The 21,422-nt window shown below is 39.3% G+C and overlaps 1 protein-coding gene across 6 annotated transcripts; it reads left to right on the forward strand.

Moving 5' to 3' along the window:
- The first annotated feature begins 393 nt into the window (after positions 1–393).
- LOC107222308 lies at positions 394–16,303 on the forward strand. Of its 6 annotated transcripts, XR_006902737.1 has the most exons (5): positions 394–576; positions 1,157–1,492; positions 4,883–4,943; positions 5,018–5,187; positions 5,333–5,347. XR_006902737.1 is itself a non-coding variant. In XM_015661611.2 (4 exons), exons 3-4 carry the CDS (start codon positions 10,184–10,186, stop codon positions 14,672–14,674), a joined length of 2,925 nt encoding a protein of 974 aa, XP_015517097.1. In that variant the 5' UTR covers positions 394–593; positions 1,157–1,492; positions 10,163–10,183; the 3' UTR covers positions 14,675–16,303. The 6 variants fall into 6 exon arrangements, 3 of the variants coding, with proteins under 3 accessions (XP_015517097.1, XP_015517095.1, XP_015517096.1); XM_015661611.2 differs by lacking the exons at positions 4,883–4,943; positions 5,018–5,187; positions 5,333–5,347 and adding exons at positions 10,163–10,326; positions 11,893–16,303 and having other exon boundaries at positions 394–593; XM_015661609.2 differs by lacking the exons at positions 4,883–4,943; positions 5,018–5,187; positions 5,333–5,347 and adding exons at positions 10,163–10,326; positions 11,893–16,303.
- Positions 16,304–21,422: the final 5,119 nt, after the last annotated feature.

A 21,422-nucleotide genomic window follows, 5' to 3' on the forward strand; every position in this document is an offset into this window, starting at 1 on the left:
TTTATCAAATACCATGGATTAGTCACCATTCTTAGAGATGAAAATAGACATATTTTTTTTTTTACTTCGATCTATTTTACCTACGGAGTTGCCACTGTTTTGGTTCCTCTTGACCGACCGAAATCTCGATTGACGCGAAATATAACAACACCGATTTACAGTACAAGAGACTGGCCGACCGAAGTCTCTTTTTTGAGAATTATAATAAATACCTCGATGTGTCCTCGATCACTGATAAAATACTAAAACGAGAACCTAGAAATTAAAGGCAGATAAAATAACACAAGGATAGAAAAAATGCCCACCTTTGCGATGCTACCGCAAGTGGCGCTAGCATAGAATGACGCGTCACCGCCAGAAAGAGGGGGGAGTCGACAAGGCGTCTTGTTAAACTAGGTTGTTGAATTGGCGACAAAGGCAGCCATTACGATTGCAGAACGAGCGTCGGAGTGCATTGGAGTTTCGAGGAGTCATCGTCCAAGGATTTCGTTGCTACTGGGGATTGATTGTTAGTTCAAATCTGTTTAAAACCTCTTCAACAGCATTCAGCGTACAATAATTCACCGTTTTTTCGTTGTAAGTTGCAATTTTCGGTGAGTTTGACTTGTGATAGAACGGCCCTCTGTTTACTTAAAAGCCGTTCAGCGTAACGTCCGAGATTCCTTTGCTTACGATCATCGGACAAGCCCCGCCATCACCGAACGATCGCCATTCAGCCACATTTTCTGTAGAAATTATCAAATAAAAATTGTCGTTACTCAACAGAGGTGTCAATCGTCCGCCATCCTCATTCAAACTTCAATTTACATACATATTCATTGATCTTTTGTCATATTTTCACAATAACGTTATTCAACCTTGAGCTAACATCTGTTTTCGAGCCAATGATAATAATAACAATGATAATAATAATTTCTTATCTCGATGTCTGCACGTTATGGAGTCGCTAGCTTGACATCGTTGCGAAAATATGATTTATCAGAAATATATAGCTTCGATTCCGACAGGTATCTAATATATAATAAAACCGAGAATATCGGCCTTTTCGCACTTGGTAAAGTCTGATTTGCATTATCTGTTGTTAATAATTAGGAATTCCTTTTTGCGACCTAACAGTTCTCGACGTACAATGTGGAAAAAATGATGTGTGTTCCAGGACCTTAGGCGGTTCAGTGTGTGTTAGGTGGTTAAGGAGCAGGTACAGCCGTCGTCAACACATCAGCAGTGTATCGTGTCAATGACGTGACATGAATCATCGCAGGTGACCACTGCAGTTGTTGCTGCTGCTCCTGGTGTTGCTGCTGCTTCTATTCTGCTCGCTACGTTTCATTGCCCTCTTCCACTGATGGGCCATTCGATGTGGTTGGTCCTATTTGTTCTCAGCAACAACAACCACACAACTTCTTAGCGTTCATCGCGAAACCTTTTAGCTGCCCAAGGACTACGTCCAAGGAAGAGAATATTACAGTGAAGAAGAGTATTCTGTGAGAAGGTAACACCTCCATTAGTAATGTAATAAAATTTAGTATATTTATTGGGAGTCGGCGTCTTGTAATTTACCATTCGTCGTCTTTTTTTTTTGTTCTATGTTTTTACTCATTTGCTATATTGGGATTATTACTTTCGTATACTACCAAAATTCCTACAATACCCATCATTTCTTCTTTTTATTCTTCGACACGACCAAAATGTACCCAAGTTTGGGAATTCGCACATGTTCGATACCTTATCGAACCCTTAACTAAGAGAGGTAAGTATGTGTTGGGTAAGCGCACAGTTGTCAAGAAAATAGTAAATTGCAATGAGTGAGTATCACTATTAATGATGAATTGAGAAAATTCATCAATGAATACTTCCCGTGATGCGATACGAACAGGCAGCTTACCATTGTTTCCTTTATGGTTGTTTTTTGTTCGTTCAGTCGAATTGCTATAACACTAAACGTCTTTCTTCTGCAATCCATGCACTTTGGTCAGTGATCAACTCCCCTACCTTTATCCTAATGCTCTTTGTTCTCGCTATGCCCAGAAATAATTCATCATAAAATGGTTTTGTTGATACAAAAAGGCTCCTTCGTTTCAGTTGGTAAGAATTAGTCACTTCACTAGGCATAGAAAAGAGAAACAGAAACTTTTTCTGGCTGCTTATACCTTGACGTTGAGTTATTACAATTCTTGTCAAGTCAAAGTAACATATTAATGTTCAGACGCTTATGCTGTTTGAACATTGATTTTACTTAGCGATGGCTTGTTTCTTTCATCGAGTTGTGCACACAAGAATTGAGTTACGTTATTGCACAAGTACATTCTTAGACGATTATAAGTGAATAAATATAAACGTCTTGAAGTGATAAAATAACCGGAATAAAATTATCTTTAAACTTATTTCATTTTGAAGTTGATTTACAGTGTTCTGAAACTGGGGATGAAAAGACTATTCCTGAACAGATTCTAAATCTTAATGAATAAAACTGATAACGACTACAATACAATCAACGTCTGCGCGCAGTAAACATGGCATATATTAATTGAAGAGACTGAGTCTTAAACATTTGTAAATTATATTTTATACACAATCGAGCTAACTAATACATCAATCATTGGCCAAAAATTAAATTACATGCTCTTCTAAACTATGAAGAAATGTCGGTAAATATCAATGTGGGATATTATTCAGATATTCAGATTCTCACACATGGAAGAGTATGTAGAGAACATAAAATATGTTATTAATCGTGAGGGGAAATTGATTGGTAAACTAAAGTATAAATTATAACCGAAATAAATTATTATACAGGGATGCAAAATGTGAGTAATACACCGTTTATAAAAGACGCTATTCCAAATCAGTTTAACAAAACTATAAATTGAAGACCATGCAGTGAACTCGACAAGTACGAACTGATAAGAGTCAATAATTAAAAATGGTTACTTGAATTAATAATTACAAGTAACTATTTTCATATTCCGTTGAATATCGGAATGATTATCTACACACACCACACAGAGACGGCAAAACTGTGATGGCATTTTAACGGGAATTCCTGTGTGTTCCTCGTTGCGATTAGAAAAGTAATTGATTAGAATCGCCGAGATATCGTTCAATGCCAACCTGCACCTGGTGGTATCTGATCGTCTTGAAGCCAGCGTGGATAATGTTTTTGGTGGTGAACGATCGTTGTAGAAATTCCAGCCGGTCGACGATTATAATTTTTCATTATCACAAAAAATTACTGTGTTGTGTTCTTTAATTCTATAATCTTACCTTTTCATATCTCCGGAATTTGCAATACTGAGTGAATTTCCTGCGCTCAGTTATATTTTGAATATTTTTTAATTCAAAGATTGCAAGGCCCGAAGGATTCTTGCTAAATCAACTAAAGCGGCGACGTTATGAGACGTAGTGCAGGAACTTACAGTCGTAGGAAGTTTAAATCTCCAACATTCTCGATTATTCAAATGAAACTTGTTCGGCGGACTTATAAAATAATTTAAAAACAACTGTTTAAAAACATGCATAGGATTCAATAACAAAGTTTTTAAATTCCAATGAGACTGAAATTAGAAAGGTAGAAAAAAGTAACACGGTAATATTTCAATAAGATTTCTACAGCTTCTTGAAATTCTCCGGTAAAAAAAAAAAAATGGTGAAAAGTCATCGCGTTATCAAATCATTGGTGGTCTGCTGCGAACTGGTTCGAACAACGCTCAAAGCTGACTACAACGTTGTGCTCGGAAGACGGTTCTCGCCCTGCTGATTCACCCTTTTTCCAGTAGATAACTTCGTTGGCAGCTTCTAGTCTTGTGACATGTAATCGCAGTCTTCTACTCGAACGATGCATTGGAACAGTGAACTGAACGAGGTGATTGCTTCGGTGATTAAATGAAAAATGTTGGAAAGGCCTTGTTTCGTCTACTCCATGCCAAGTATGTCTTACCGTTGCTGATTTCACTGCACACAATGGTAATTCTTAAGGTTCTGAGCGATCGTTATTTTTTTTTTTTTCCCCCTATAATACTTCCTCAGCATCTCTTCTTCGCATGGAACATGATTCGATCGCAGTTACGATGACATCTTCTAATTTATATTGCCAACATTTTTTTACTTCTATTTCTAACGCGTTTAAACCGAATGAAACTTTGCCTTTTATTTACTTTGTAACAAAGGCGTAGTTTTCTTATTTTTACGTAAAATTCTTTCTCACCAGTCAATTTAAGATAACGTTTAGCTTCTCACCAACTACAACTATCATAAAATGGAAATTTGGTATGTTTATGTCGAAGTGAACAATTTGAATTTTTTCTCTCCGAATGAATTCATGGCAAATGGCTTAAGTATGTATGCCAATCCAAGGATTGAAGTTAAAAACTGGTATGAATAAACAGGTCGAAATTCAATCTGAAACCAATATTCATCGGAAAGACCAATATTCCGCAACAAGGAATTTGAAAGTGATTCTAAACCGAGTGTATTAACTTCAACAATGAAGATACACTAACAATATTCAGTTGACAACGAAAAAAAAAAAACAAAAATTAAAACACGAATTCTATGCCTTATAATGGTGTTAAAAAAATTGTCCACTTATTCTTTTATTATCATAAGGTTTAAACCACAATTTAGAAGATGGGAGAAATGAGAGCAAATATCGAAAATTACGATTTCATCATCTCCGAAGTTACTTGAAGCGTTTGTAATCGATACATAAGTTTTCTGATGAACGAGGGTTCGTTGTTGCGTTATCCTTGTATTTTTGGCCCAGGTCGCTTACTTTTAATATTTCTATGTTTAGGACTACATAGTAAAGTAGAAATTTTTAGTACCGAATTGATCATCGCACACTCGGTGATACGATTTTAATAATTGTGAAAACTTGTCAAAGACTCCAGAATGACGAATGCGCGTTGCCCCGAACTCCGGATACTCGCTCTTGCCGTTACAAGGTAATAAATTTTTTATCTTTATGACAAAACTCGAACTTAACACAGGATAAGAGAGTCGAAATGATGCCATTTAGTGCGAAGCCCCGGAAGTTGAGGAGAAACCGATCCGGTAATTCCTGTTCGTCAACTTGGTCCTCGTGTTGACAAGAGAACATCGTCCCGATCAACGATGATGGGGAATTCTGAATAGACAATCCGTTGATCGTCGGATATCGAAATTAGCTCGTTTCGAGAACTTTGCTTAGTGAGTATCGAGAAGAAGAACGCAGAGTAATAACGATACCCTAACTAAATACATGATTCACAGAGGCGATTATTTTTCTGACAATTTCCTTATACTATGTGGTATATTTAATATACATCGTCAATAGATGGTTTTTTTTCTACAGACATTTAAATTTCACCCGACTGGATAATGTGCGATTGTTTCTGCAAGCTGCACGAAAAAAAAAACATGAAACTTTCACCTCTTCGTCGCGTGTAACGTGATGGATTATTCAAAAAGCAACGAAACTGTAAGAGGATTTACGCACTCGATCGCCGTGTTCGATTACAGGCATTTATATAAAAAAAAATGGGTATAAATGTACGTATGGATCATGCATTATGGTTAACGAAAAATCTAATAGACTTGCCCTGCTTGCTAGAGCAACCGAAAGACACTGCGGAGCCTGATGCTGCATCAGAGCGATTCCTTCGTCTCTACATGATCTACATCTTTGTCAATTGTCGATTCTCGACGTGTCTTCAATCTTATCCGCTTCCTCATGATGGAACTTCTTTTTGGAATACATATCGTCGACTGGTAATCTTAGTCTTGTTCGGATATGCAGAGCGTTTGTACGAGATTGAAGTTAGTAATGTTCTCCTAACGAAACATTGGGGGAAAAAATTACCATTTTCTACAGTGATTTTTGGGTAACTAAGATTTTGAAATTTATGAGTGTGTTTTGTTTTGTTACGGTTTACTGAATTTCAAACAATTCAAAAACCGCGAAACAACGGTTTTTCCTTAGCATGAATCGTTACGATAACGTTGCTAACTTCAATATGATGCGTCTATCGATCTGAGTTCCCGACCTCTGACTGCCCCCCCCCCTTCGCCTGCCCTCCCTGAAACAAACTTATGCAACGTGTAAAGTTCTCTTACAGAATATTTCCTCAATATTGCAAATGAACTGTTGAGTGATTCCACATCTCCCCATACTCAACCAGTTGTTCAGTTTCGGTTAGGTATAATTTCAAACATTTGTTATAAAATATTTGACAAATGTCGACGAAGAGAACTATGACTTATTCACTTACAGGCCTTCCACCCAACTGACTAAAAGCGATTTGGGTCACTTGTTGTTTCGGTAAAATGTAACTGAACGTCACGTTTGTTATTTATTTCAGATTATTTACCGTTATAACATATTTTACTGACGTTCTTCACTTCGCTAATTTTAGCGTGTGCGTGTGTATGTGATGAAAAAATACCGCCAGATAATCAGGATCGCCATAAAAGTTGGAGATTTTTTATAGTGTAAAACAAAAAAGACTGATAAATTACTCAAAAAAACTCAACTTGGGACTGAATTTGCATCCTTGACTTTTTTTCGTACGGGAATTTTGCATTATCTATGAGTTGGGGGTTCGAATTCACCCCCAAGTTTAGGGTTTTTTTTTCGTAAGAGATGTCTGAGAAGTATATCTGGAAGCAGATCATGCGATGCTGATACTTGCATGAAAATTCTATGATAGTTCAACCGGCATTCAAGCTCCATCAAATTGAAGGCAGAAGGAAGACTTGGTGGTAATCATAGAATTTGAACTCTGCAAACACCTTTCAAACATTTTTTTGAGAGTGAATGTATAAGTCTCCTATTTCATAAGTATATGTCGCCACGAAAAAAAACAAAACCTGAAGTTCGGTTTTAGAAAAGTAAGAAAACTTGAAGAGAATGTATAATATCTGATATTTTGTGGCCATCCTGAATGAAGGTTTGTTGGTATAAATATAAATTTTCTATGCGGTTTCTAAAGCTGTAGCAACTTTATTGAAGGTGATTAATTGATCTAGCAATTCTTAATCAACCTGAAATTGAGTGGAAGGCCTGCATTCAGCTACTAGGTAACTTTTCATCACCGAATTCATTAGAATTGAAATATCGTTGGTGAAATTGGTCAGGATTAAATTTATGCATGAACCATAAGTGCAGGTTGGAAGAAATTTCGTCCATGGAATATTTCAAATTTGATTCGACGCGCTGGCGCCAACAGGCACGTGTTTCATGCGGACATTAAATGAATCCTCATTAATTCATGTTGATTTGTATGTGACTGTAAACGAACGAGATACCAAATCCGGTATAAATCGGCCGTATAAAATCTCGTTATTCGTAACAACAATGAACGGAACATCCTCACATTGTATATTGGGAATTATTTACTCCTGAATCGTGTCCTGAATAGAATTGACAACCATCGTAATATTTGTGGGGAAGTACCAACGTTTTACTGATAATAGGTTTCGCCTCAACTCGTTAACATAACATTCGTATAAGAATTGAAGTGTACTATTATCTCATCCATCCATGATTTGACTCACAATGAGCCTATGGAGTGTCGTCGCTATGCTGATGAAAGCCGAAGAATCTCTCTCGTTCTCTCTCCAGGAGTTGGAGGTCTACATTTTGGAAATATTTAAAGCAAGAGCAGTACGTCTGTGATTTACGGCGATAACATGTAGTATATTGTGTAACAAGGAAGCAAACTCGGTCTTTTCAACCCGAGCGTAAGTTTGCTATGTGAGTCGTAGGTGAGCCGAAAACGAATATTGCAAATACGCGAGGCGAAATACCGTAGCCTCCTTTTTGCACGCGATTCTTTATATAACAAGAGTATGTTATGCGTTTTCTCACCAAGCACGAAATTGAGGTTAGGGTCGCGTAATGTCAGATCTTTTCGCAACAACGCATGCGCGGAGTACAGAAAAGACCACTTTCAACTCGTAGGACTTAAAAGTGCTCTTTTTATTACTCCGCGCATGCGCATTCGCAGATTAACCCGATCGTCATAGAAAAGAGTATTTTGTGCATGAAAAGCATTCATGGAAAAACGCTTAACACATGCTCGCGTTATATAGAAATATATCCACTATATGTTCACCGTAGTATATTAATGCAGATATTTGTCAAATGCACAAATTCAACGGTGGGATATTTTGTCGTTCGAGGAAACTGTTCGGTATAAGCTTGAGGATGTTAGAAAAAAACACAATAAATAAATAAACCTAAGACCTTAATTAGTAATTATATTATTTTCACCAGGCCTGTGGCCCGACTTCGAAATTTATCATCAGCATTCGAGTTGGAGTATCACACACGAAGCGTATAAGTTGGCATACTTATCGAAGACGCCCTCGTTTCGTTCCTCGTGTTATAAAATTCTTACACTTGCGTGGTAAGATCATTCTTATTACACTTGCGTAAGGCCGCGTTTCCGACTGTTATCGTGTATGATAATAGTTTATGACATTTCATTTACTCAGCGCCCACCATCAAAAATAGTCCTACGAATTGTACCCTTCACCATGCTCATTGTCGGCTTCATACATTCTTCAAGGAAATCATTTCCATTCTGCAGATTCATTCACGTTGCGACCGTTTATATGTTTTGCAACTTAATCTGCAATTATGCATTGCAGCTCTTCGGTGAGTCTTGCATCTCGTATTTAACGGATCTAAAAAATCTAAAACAAAAAGGAGAGGAATGACGGTGGCGATTAGAGACAAAGAGGTCGGAAGAGAAGGCTACTAGGCATCGCAACTTCCTGATATTCGTTCCTGAGAATTTTCCCCCTCTCGATTAAACAACTTTCAGAACTTCGCAATTTAGCAATCAAAGCTTGACACTATCTACTATGATATAACTCGACTGATAAAAAATTCACCGCAAAAATGATTATAACGAGTAAAAATAACATTACATTACTATAAAACCAAGACAACTCCCCCTCGACCTTTATAATTAATTGACACACGTTAAGTAGATGGATCGATCTGTACGAAAATAAATCTGGGTTACATATTATTCTATCATATTACATTACGTGGTGATGGAAATATAGCATGTACCATCGATATTTGTCGCAGCATTAAAGGTGATTTACGACGGTCCTCGGGATAGTCTATACGTACTATCGAGGTCGTCAACTTTTTGCATTCGATAAAGATGGAATTATTGCATCACCCGTTATGTCACGCTGGATTTTGATCAACCGCAATGCTTTCAATGCGCTTGCGCTTTACTCCGAAAACGCTGATGTTGTCCTACTGAAATGATGATTAGCCAAAAATTGGCCGTCATCAAATTCCCATTATGGTCATCGGCTAAGTTTCTCTAACGTTCATGTAGCAGATTTACGAGTAATCAACATGTTGCGACGAATTATTGCATTAGTATTTGGTTCAACGCGTTATAAACGTATTAAAACGAATTCTTTACAATGTTTTTTTTCTATAAACATGAAAGTTTAAAAAAAATTCTTTTAGGAAATTAATGAGAAAACAATAGCTTACGTACAGTGAATTTTGATAATTTATTACTATTGTTCTTGTTGTCATGATTCAGAAAAATTTCATTCGCGCAGACTGTGCCGATGATATATCTCGACAATGTTGGCTCTTTTCCAAAATAAGAGGCTGAACCCGAAGTCTAAAATTAACAAACCACTAGGTTTATGTTTTGGAATCAGTATAAGTCGAATACAATTCAGCTTATATTATGAGAGCACTCGAATGTTAACGATCTCGGTATTGGACATTTTTTAACGTCCAGATATAGGTATGACGAAGTGACTGGAGTTTCACACGCCCAACGTTAACTAAAGACAATGCTAATTCTATAGCCATTCGCAAAGTAGCAATGACGCTGAGATTTGAATTCTTACTGTCAGAATTTTTACAACCTCTCCTCTCAAGCTTTTTACATAACATTTAATTCATCTCGTTTGAAAGATGATGTAACAATAGTTGGATTGACTTTTCAAATTATTACTAACGCTTGAAAAATCACATGGTCGTTATGCTTTCGTTTTCTATGCTATATTTTTAGTTACACAACCTCTTTGTAGATGAAACCAGAGACGTGGGGATATGATGAAAAAGTAATTTCAGTTACGAAAATGGAAAATGAATCATTTGAAAAACGAAAAATGTTTTTTTCATTTGTTACAGATTGATTAGAAATAGTCAAAAATGAGTGTAATAATCAGACTACAAAATCTTGCGTGGTCCGCAAACGCGCTGGATATACGCCAGTTTTTCCGAGGCTTAAGCATTCCCGAAGGTGGGGTCCACATCGTCGGCGGTGAATTAGGAGATGCTTTCATAGCTTTCAGGTATAATTTCACAGTGAAGTCTATCCGCTACCATATTATCTCACAGTTACACTGGGAATCTATCGCTATATGAAGACTGACCTCTTAAAAATTAAACCAGTTACGCAGAAAAAAAATTAATTGCGCATTTTTCGAAAAATAAATGTCCTAATATGCAGTCAGGAGTCAGAAAAAAGCGATTTTTCAAGGATTTTTCATGAAGATACATATCAATTGATACATATAAAAATTTACATGCATATCGGGGTAACATTGAATTTCATTCCGATATTTTTTATTTGTAAAAATAATGATTTTTTAAGCTGCTATAGCAAATCTCCGGGAGTACCTTCGAGAAAGGTCGTTTTGCGGTGAGCAAGATATCTCTTGACTGAATCATTTGAAATGAAAACACAAAAAACATTTAATTAATATACGGTATTATGAGAATCTGGTCTTTATTCAACGGAATAAACAAAATATTAATTTTTAGCAAAGCGGCGGTTTCTCAAAAAAAAAAAAATCAATTTTCCATAAAAAAAAATTTCGCCTTCGTTTGTTTATAAAAGGGAAAGTATTTGTCGGCGAGAAAAAACCTTCGATCGAGGACTAAAAGATATATTCATAAAGCTTTTGTAAAGGTTTGAGACTGATCGGTTCAGCAGTTTCCGAGAAATCTTGCTCACCGAATTTGAAAGCACAGTTTGGCGAAAAACGCGTTCCGCTCCGGGGCGCCTTTGCAAATGCGCGCGTAACTTCGACAATATTTGTCGGATTGATGTGAAATTTTCCGTGTATATCAGGAAAATCTCTTGAAACTTCTCACGCGCCAAATAATTCAATCTCATTGGACGGTGAAATCTTCCCGCAGCGATATTCTTGTCTGCGATGCAGGGTGCCAACGTACACAATGTGTACGTTTGAATTTTATAAGAGCATAACCATTAAATTCCGACCGTTCTTTGAAGAATCAACTTTCCGACCTAATAACAAATGTTTCCCAAACCTTTCCGAGTCACTGCCTCAATTATTTGAGATTCGAACCTCGAAAAATCGTATCAACTACATCGCCACCAGAAACTGTTTGACGGCTGAAACTCGGGATGGCCAGCCTGCACGAACAGCCGATAAAACTCGCGCATGCGCGGTTGATTTTCAAGTTTCAAGAAATTGTCCTGGTATACTTAAATATATGTACATTACAAGAGTGAATTTTAGAAAAATCGTTTTTCGAAAAAATCCTCACTGCGCATAAACCCCTTCAGATGCAATCCGAATTATTCTTCGATTCTGCATTGGAAAGAATTCCCTGTGAAGGTTATTTAAACGCGGTAAAACAGATTCACAATGTTGAATGTAACGAAGCGGAAGGAATAATAAATCTAGACTGTAGTAATCCTCTTCTAATTGCGTATACATAAGTTGTAAAAACATGGAGGTAAAAAAACGGGGTCAGTCCGGTTTCATATAGTTGATTTCCTTGTACAAAATAAATATCTAAACAATCTTTGAAAGCTGGGTGCAGAGATGAGGAGGAGAGCTCATCTCTGTGAAAATATTATCCTAACCGTAACTCTTGATTTACAGTACCGATGAAGATGCGCGTCAGGCGATGATGAGCGACGGTGGTAAGATAAAAGAGATGAAGATAAAGCTGCTGCTGAGCTCCCGCACCGAGATGCAAAAAGTGATCGAGGCCGCTCGCCAGCAGACGATATCGTTGCAGACCTTCATGCAGAGCACGCCGATCGCCGTGGTCCCTGCAGTACCGGCCAAGCCCGAAAACCCGCCGATCGAGAAGAAGGAAAAAGACAAGGATCACAAGGACAAGGAGCGAGACCTCGATCCCGAGTCGACGAAAGACCGGAGCAAAGAGAAGCGAGACAGATCCCGATCCCGGGATAGATCGCGGTCGCGTGACAGGGACCGGGACCGGGACAGGCGCGACAGGGACCGAGGCAGGGATCGCCGGCGCAGGGACAGGAGCAGGTCGCGGGATAGAGATCGAGACCGTAGAGACCGGAGAAGGAGGAGGGACAGATCGCGATCGCGGGATCGAACGAGGTCACGTGATCGGGACGGGAAACGATCCTCGGGTGTGGACCGGCGCAACAAGGATTCGAACGACGAGGATCAGGCGAACGACGTCGTATGCGTTGGCCAGTTTCCGAACAAGGATAACAGCAAGACCGGCGTGCTTTCCGGACCCGCAGCGATCTCCGCTACCGTTGGCGGTAAAAAGCCGTCGATAGCCGAAAACGGGATCTGGGAGGTGCCTCCTCAGGCCCACATTCAGGCCCCCATACTGGCCCCCGGTATCCTTGGCGCCGGGGTCGCCGCTCTGCCCAATGATCCCTCCGCCGATCAGCGGTCCTTATCCTTTGCCGCGGCACCGATTCTCGCCTCCCAGCAGCAGATCATCCAGCCGAATCAGTTCGGTATTAACGGGCTGAACGGTGTCGGTAACATGATACAGCCACATCCCCAGGGTATGGGTCACTCCATGGGCATGGCTGGCATGGGCCAAGGAATCTCCCCCGGCCCCATGCCCAGTTTGAGCCCTGCGGCGGTTGGGGTGATCGGGGTTACCCCGAGAGGTGGCAGGGACATGTGGTCCCAGAACGAGGCCGTTCACGGCCGGATGGATCAGGGCAGGTATCCGCCTCGGGGATCGGGTGGTAATGGCGGGTCCTACGGGCCCCAAGAGTCGAGAATGTACAGCGGGAACGGCGGTGGGAGCCCGAATTCGATGCAGTATCAACCGGGTATGAGGCAGCCGAATATGCAGGGTGGCGGTGCGGGTAATCCATTTTTGAGCAAGATGCAGGAACTGGATAGCAGGCGAAACCCGAACGCGTTTCAAACGAACTCTTACGGCGGTTATGATAACGGCCAACAGCACGATAGGCAGCCGCAGCAAATGAGTGGAAGGAACAATCGCGGTTATCACGGATCGGCGGAAAACGTCGTGAAACCAGCGATAACCGGCAACTGTGTTGAGATTCGCAATATGCCTTTGACAGCCGGTTACGGCGACGTCAGGCATGCCTTTCCCGGGATCTATATTAGAAAGGACGGATTGAAGCTGATCAACGACAATCACGGGAATCGCGTCGGCATTGCTTACGTCAAGTTCGGCAAGGGGGAGGGTAAGGATTTGGCTCTCAGCGTTCCGCGGTACGTTAGAGGATCGGAAGTGGAGGTGCTTCCTCTGGACGAGGTGATATTCGACAAGGCCGTTGACTCCTACGTACCCGAGCTCAAGGAGAAGAGCAGGGATCACGGTTTGGAGCAGATTGGTGGTACCAAGGAAAATGACCCCAGGTCGTCGACCTGCGTTGTCGTCTCCGACCTGCCGGCATTTGCGAAAGAAATCGACATAGCGAAACTGTTCCACGACTCGAAGATAAACAATTTGTTCATGATGATGGCCAAGGAGACTTCGACCCCACAGCTCGTCGCTTACGTCCAATTTTCACGGGTCGAAGAGGCGAAGGCCGCGATATCGCAACCGTTGAAAATCGGCATGAAACCCGTGACTGTGGCAACCGTTACGGAGGAGAAATTCGTCCAGATGAAACGCGAGGCGGAAATGAACGCGACCGTTGCCCAGAACACCGAGGCCGTCACCATGTCGGATTGCGTGATAATGCGAGGATTGCCATTCCAGACGATAGATCGGGACGTACTCGATTTCTTCTCGGACATCGGTATCGTGCCGCACAGAATTCACATGATGCTTAATCAGAACGGAAAACCGGCCGGCGAGTGTTTCTGCGAGTTCGACACTACCCAGGAGGCGATCCGAGCGACAGCTAAGAACGGTCTTCCCCTCGGCAAAAATACACCGACCGTGGAACTCGTGTCGAGGACGACGATGATGGAGACCCTGGGTATCGCCGATTCTCAGTACCTCCAGGATAACCAGCATTACGGGAACGCTGCCATGCAACAGGACCAGCGAGGCAGATACCCAGCGTCCATGCCGCCCCACATGGGCAGGTACGGAAATGCCGGTTACCCGCCTCGTGGTCCCCTGGGCATGATGGGGGGCATGGGGGGAATGCCTCGTCACATGGGGTACGGTGGCAGGCATCCGCCACTCGAGTACGTCGAAGGCTTCGGTAAACCCGGGTGCGTATTGTCCCTCGAGAACGTACCCTTTAAGGCCGACATCGACGAGATCATCGACTTCTTTGGTGACTTTGACGTCAAGCGTGAAAACGTCATTCGACGATATAACGACAAGGGGATGCCGACCGGCGACGCTCGCGTCGCTTTTTGTTCACCGGGCGAGGCTCAACGGGCTCTCCGCGAATTGAGGCATTGCAAAATGCGCGATCGTACGATATTTATGAAAATTGCATGAGTTTACTCATTCGATTAGTATATCTACGTATACGTATTACTATCAACGGGAGATATGATAATTACTGAGTTGAATTTGTCAAATTCGTGTTTTCTTTTATCTTGTCTTTTTTTTTTATTTCATTTTCTCAGTTATACATCCATGTCATTTTTGCATTTTACAATGTAGCATTAAATGCGAGGTATTTATTTGTATACCGAATTACAGACTGAAACACTAGATGGAACCGTGACATCGTATCTAGAGAGGATTGGCTATATACGAAACCCTTATCGACGATTAAACAACCTTTTCTTTTTGCTCTCAATCGGCGGTATACATACCGTACAGTTAAGCAAGTAATTGAGTTGCAGATATGGCGTACATGTTGTCGCCAGTTTTAAGACTGGTTTTAATTACTTTTTAGTTGAATTCAATGTTGCATAACATAAGTATGTGTCTAGTATTTTTCCAATCACTCACTTGTAAATTATGGATATATCTTCTGAGTCATTCACCTCTGAATTTGCATTCTCGACTATAGATCTGAAGCATTGAAATTTGATTTGTATGACAAGTTTTACGCATAGACACAATCGCGACAATTGGTAAACCGTTTTTGACAATTCACGAAAATTGTTGGATGAAATGCAACCGAATAGTGCTGACGAGTTTATAAAATATGAAAATTAAATACCTATACCATCTCTCAACAATTAGCACTGACATAGACTTATTGTACAAAATCACAGCGATCGCGTAAATTGATTATCATGGCCTAGTTTGTTGGGAATAAAAGAAAAACATCAGCTAATAACACAAATTCCGATAACATAAAATGTAATAAGAAGCATTAAAGTTTAGAATGTAATGGTGTCGTATATAGCTCTGACAAACTTGATGCGTCATTATTACAATATATTTATACTTTGTACGGTTTTTTCTCCCTAAATGAGTAAGTAAAAAATACTCATTCACAAAAAAGTTGAACTGTATAAATTTTAGAAAAAACGAGAAACGCGTTACTACCGTCGTATCGGTAAATCTGTTTAGCTGTAAATATACATATAATATAAGAAAGACTTTTTTTAGAAGTTTAATTTAAATATGGTCATCACTAGTATGGTTGGAAACTTCATGGGACACACGTAGACAGAGTATTTCTTATTCTTAATGCGATACGGACGCAATGCGAAGAACTATAAGCATGAGAGTGTCTTTGGACGAATGTATGGGGGCTAAGCGTTAAACATTGCACGCATAGTTTTGAATGTGAAAGTCATAAATCTATTGTGTGTATGATATTACTTAGGGTATGCGGGTATACTATACATAGAATATATGGTACGTGTACTTGAGGTTAAATATGTATATTACATATTATTAAGATTGCATTGTATATATATATAAAAATATATATGATCATCATAATTATTGCTATTACAACTAGTAGATAAATTATAAAAAATTAGATGCAGAGTTAAGTTGACGATTATTGTGCGTATATGAGAAGTTTAGTTTCTTCCCTATACATATAAATACATACCTACTATTATGATTATTATTATAGATTAAAACTTACTTCTGAATACCTATTGTATGTATTACCATTGCAACTGACACGACTTCAATAAATTTATATCGAAAGTACTCATAAACGTTGAAAAACGTTGGATTACGTTTATTTTTCAACCTATTTTGCACCAACACAACGTATCAGACCATGAGATTTAAAATTAGACGAACATACAAACTGCCTTGAAAAGATAATCAGAAAACTTTCAATCTGTGTAACACATGCGAATGCGTACACGCGATATTTTCGACATTTCTTGCCATTTAGGCATTCGTTGGAAAAATAAATGAATATGTAAATAATGGAGAGTTCACCCAATCCTTTGAATGCGGTATGAAAAATTCGCTTTAGCTTCTTTTGCAGCTTGCGTTATTTTAAGACAGAATTTTTTCGTGTCCATTTTGCTTGCTTTAAATACATATATCGCGGTGACGAGTAATTCTGATAATTATAATTTACAATATGGCGTGGAGATGCAGTTTTTAATTTAAAAGTGTAAAAGTTATTTTAAAAAAAAGAAAAAAAATAATTCTCAAATATCATTTCTCAGAATGATACGACTCTGGAAATTTTTTATTAGTCATACTTGTGGCAAATGACAGATAATATATACAATCGCCATTTCAGTATAAACATCAAGTTTGTGTAATGTTTATATGAATTATACGTGCCTGCAACGAAACTCTACGGCACAGAGATAAAATCATTATGCGTCGATGTACGTGCAGTATGTGTAAGTGTAACGTTCTCAGTTTCCGTTTGCAAGTCAAGTTTGTGTATAGTAGGTATACATAGACGTAATAGTTCTTGTACTATTATACGTTCTAATTCAGTACTCCGCGATGAGTGCAAAGATTTTACGAACGCAGGCTAACCAGCCGTTCATACGAATGGGATTCTAACTCGCTGAAGATCAGATATTGAAAATTTTTTTTCTTTCGTATCCAATTTTATTACCAGTACGTGCAGTGAATCGATCTTCGATCATGCGTGTACGCGATATGTGAAACGTTCAAAAACCCGCCTGCTATGACGCAACCCAAATTACACAGCGAGTATTGTATTCCTATACGAGTGTAAAGTTCGTACCTTATAAGGTAAAGAACTTCATTCACTCCGAGATTAACCGTATCCCATGGGGCAGCGATCTACAGTATTTTGTTCACATTTTATACGTTATTTCATGCTTTTCAAATCCTTTCGTGTCCGTAAATGCGTTCAAGATAATCATAAGATTGTACCCTGGTGAAAATGATTTCTACGATTTTCTACGAATTTTTAGGAAAATTGGAACATTTCGTACAAATTTGTAAATATGCATAGTTTCTCATAACAACTTGTAGATTTTTATGAAAATTATAATTTGTCTATTAAAAAAAACCTACAAGATACTAAAATTTTGAAAGAAAATTAAGAATTCCTTACGAAAAACTATGCATATTTACAATTTTGTAAGAAATAAGATGAAATATCCCAATTTCCTTAAAGATTCGTAGTGGTAGAAATTTTCACCAGTGATATGATGCCACAAAAAATTATATATATATATATATATATATGTATATACATATCTATACGCATGTATACGAATGTCATACACGTAAATTAAAATAGTGTTGAAATTTAATACGAATCAATTGACACGTGACGACTTTTCGTTGCCGACAATAAATGGAGATAATCGTTGGGTGGCAGAGTTTTAATTTATTACATGCACATATGTAATATATCATATGTATAAGGTATAAATATAATGAGCCCCCGTCCCGTGGCTCTCAGAAAATCATGATGCAAACATCACCGCTGACGGTCGGAATTATACATGAACGATCAGAAAACGGTAAATATTCATGTATTTTTCTAACTGGCTTATGTAATTTAGGGATCTATTGTAGGTTAAATATGAAAGAGGCCTGCATCTGACGATATAAAGAATATATTATCCCCCCCTCCATACAAGATAGTCGTATTTGACGATAACGTTTTTATTTAATAGCATTTCTCACCCCGCGTTACCTCGACGTAACGAAATAAAAGCTTGAAAACTTGTAGGACGTTTTTCGTGACTTTATATTTGCATAAAAACTAATTAACCTCTCCTCGGCGCCATATTGCTCCGCGGTGATATTAATTGCGGGGAAAATTTTGAAGCTGCCGATTTTACGTAACACAACGTTTAATATTCTACACATGCATTTATAATAACGCTTTATAAACTCGCGAGATGTTACCGATCAGTTTAAGGCCAGAGCGTTAAATCAACGCTGCCTAAATACATTGAGTCACCGGTTATTTCCGTCGCCCGCGAGTCTCGAGTCTCGCATATATGCACCGAGGCCGTGCTTCGCTTGTTACACGTCTTAACGCGGGAGGTTTTTATATGGGTACAAGATTGTGGGATATGTACAATATCAATAAGCGTAGTTCCACGTACATTCATTGGCGTTATTGTGCCAGATGACGCGTTCTTTCGTCTCAATAATTCGGCACGAGAATCATCCACGAAGACGGGGCGGCGACGTCAAGAGGAGGGATACTCACAGATTTCCCATCCCATCCTGTTAGCTCATGTGCTTTTTAAAGCGCCAGCTATATAAGCGATGACGAAATCGAGGGCCTTTGTCAACGCGCCTCGCACGGCCCGACCTTTGTCAATTTAATTATGCAACCGTCAAGTCCAAAAGCAACAACACGTGACGGATAAATTGTGCTATTCCGTTAATCGATCTGTTACGATCATCGTTCAGGCGTATATTACTCCACGCCTTTTATGTTGTCCATCTCCTCGTTGCGGATCAAGAATCGTGTTATTTTAGCCGCAAACTTATGAGTCAATTCAGAGCGGTTCTCACCCGGTTTTCACCTAGGGACCAGTTTTCTAACCCTTAATCCGTCACGGAAAAAATGAGATACTCTTTTCGATTATTCTACAACCTACTAGGCACCTTGATTTTTTTTTTTTGTAAGCTCTTGCCATGTAACGGCGTGTTGAGTTGGCGAGCAGACGATTTATTCGACGACTTGGTTTAGCAAGTCGAGTTCTCCATATTTACACTCTATTCGATAATGAATTATATACCTGGAACATTTCTGCCACCGTTTCGTATGGTGTGAAATAGCGATCGATATCTAACGAGTACCGGAAATAATCGTATAGCTGAAACGATATTCGAAGTGTGTATCAATTGCGCCATTTTGATTTTAGGCCCGCGTGTGAAATCGCTCGTCAATCGTTTGGCAGATATTTTGTCTTTCCGGTTTTAGCCAGATTTTCATCTGTGATGTTATTTCCCGCTCAACATTTAGATCTAAAGTTAGTCAATGCAGTTAGTGCAATGCGTCATCTGGTGGAAAAAAATCAAACTAATGCAACCAGGCTGACAGGTGACCATTGGCCGTGTTTTCACGCGTGTAGGTAGTGGAACAGGTATATTATTGATTATATTCCATTAATTTATGTAACATGAGTAATTTGAAGGCCCAAGAATTACGATTTGCCTCCATTGAAATAAAAAATTTAGGTTATGTGGTGATAAAATGGCGTCGACAACTAGATTCTGACGTCGTGAGGAGATTTTCCAACAATGAATGTTCCGAGGTGAAAAAAGAAGAGGATCGGCAGACGAAGAACGTAGCGTCTGACTTGGGTGTGGGTGTATATCATCACGAAAAAGCTGAACTAAGTAAAAAATATATAACTCATGTATAATGATATACCGTCCAACAGAGAAACTGAACACGCGTGACTGCGGTGCAATGCACCGGCAGACAAGAACACGGAATATAATATAACACAATCATGCCAGTACAACGCTGGGCTACATCCAATTGTACAACCTGGAATCCACTCCACGTTCCGCACGTGTATATAAGGGGGGCCCCAAATCTATGCTAGTGTACACACACGAGACGAGGGCGCATTAAGCGACACAAGTCGAGACAAAGCCTGTACCGACAAAAAATACATATAAGGGCCGTATTAATAGTCGCGGGATATCTTAAGACGAGAAATCTTAATACAGCAGGCATCAGGTGACTATTCTCAAGACTCTATAATCTCGTCGACGAGACTTGTCTATTAAAACGATCCCGCAGTATACGAGATATGTGTACCCTTCAGATTTATATCAATCAGAATTAAATACCGCGGTGATTTTATATATATATATATATATATATATATATATATATATATATATATATATAATGCATTTGTAACGGTACATTGGGTATACATTTGTGGTATATGTATTATTATATAGTGGACATTTTGTTACGTGCGAAACTTGATAAAGAATTAATTCTAAGAAGGAGCAGGAACTTTCAGTTCATAGCTATAATTAGAAATGGAAGAATATCTGCAACATCGACAAGCGCATAAACTGTGTCTGGAATAAGAACACAGAAAGAGTATTGATGAATTTTTACACAAAAATTAACAGCGCTGGTAAAACTTTCCAATTCAAGCGGACTATAACAATTAAAACAACAGCAAAGAAAAAAAAATATCTTAAATGTAAAAGTTGCGGCCAAACCGTCAAACTGATTGAATTTCAAAATCTAAGCTTATCAAATTTCTTATACAGAGATTAATCTCTATAGATATAAATTACATACCCTAACAGTTCGAAAATTTACATGCCTCAGGTAGCCGGCTCATGCATGTATAATGAATAAGAATCGGCTACTGCAGTTAGTCGATGCATCGAAAATTCAATTGCCAATGCACGCGAAAGAAGATTTGCGAATCAATGCGTATATACAGTGACTGTGCATGCATCATCTCAAGCGTAAATGTATATATTAGAGAGTGGAACGAAGCATCGAGAAGAGCGAAAAAGACGCGAGAAAGAGAAGGAGAAAAAGTATGGGTGTGTGTGTGTTGAGAGAGAGAGAGGAAGAAAAAGTAAATGAGAGTTGCAGAGACCCTTTGTCAGCAATACTTGGTTTTACGTTATACACATGGAAGAAGGCCCGCGACGTCGAGGAAGGCTGAAGGCAGCGGGTCTCCCACTCCGAGGGCTAATGTAAGCCTCTCAGATCATGGAACCTTTCATACTTCCATGCATACCTCCATAGGCGTGCGTCTATGTGCTTAAAGCACGGGTGTAGTTGCATGCATGTACATACCCACCAACACTTGACAATATCTCGATGCCGGCTGAACCAGCCCAGCAGCTTGAGTCTCTAGCA

The sequence above is a fragment of the Neodiprion lecontei genome, chromosome 2 (genome assembly GCF_021901455.1).
Source record: "Neodiprion lecontei isolate iyNeoLeco1 chromosome 2, iyNeoLeco1.1, whole genome shotgun sequence".
In the NCBI taxonomy this organism is placed as follows: Eukaryota; Metazoa; Arthropoda; class Insecta; order Hymenoptera; family Diprionidae; genus Neodiprion; species Neodiprion lecontei.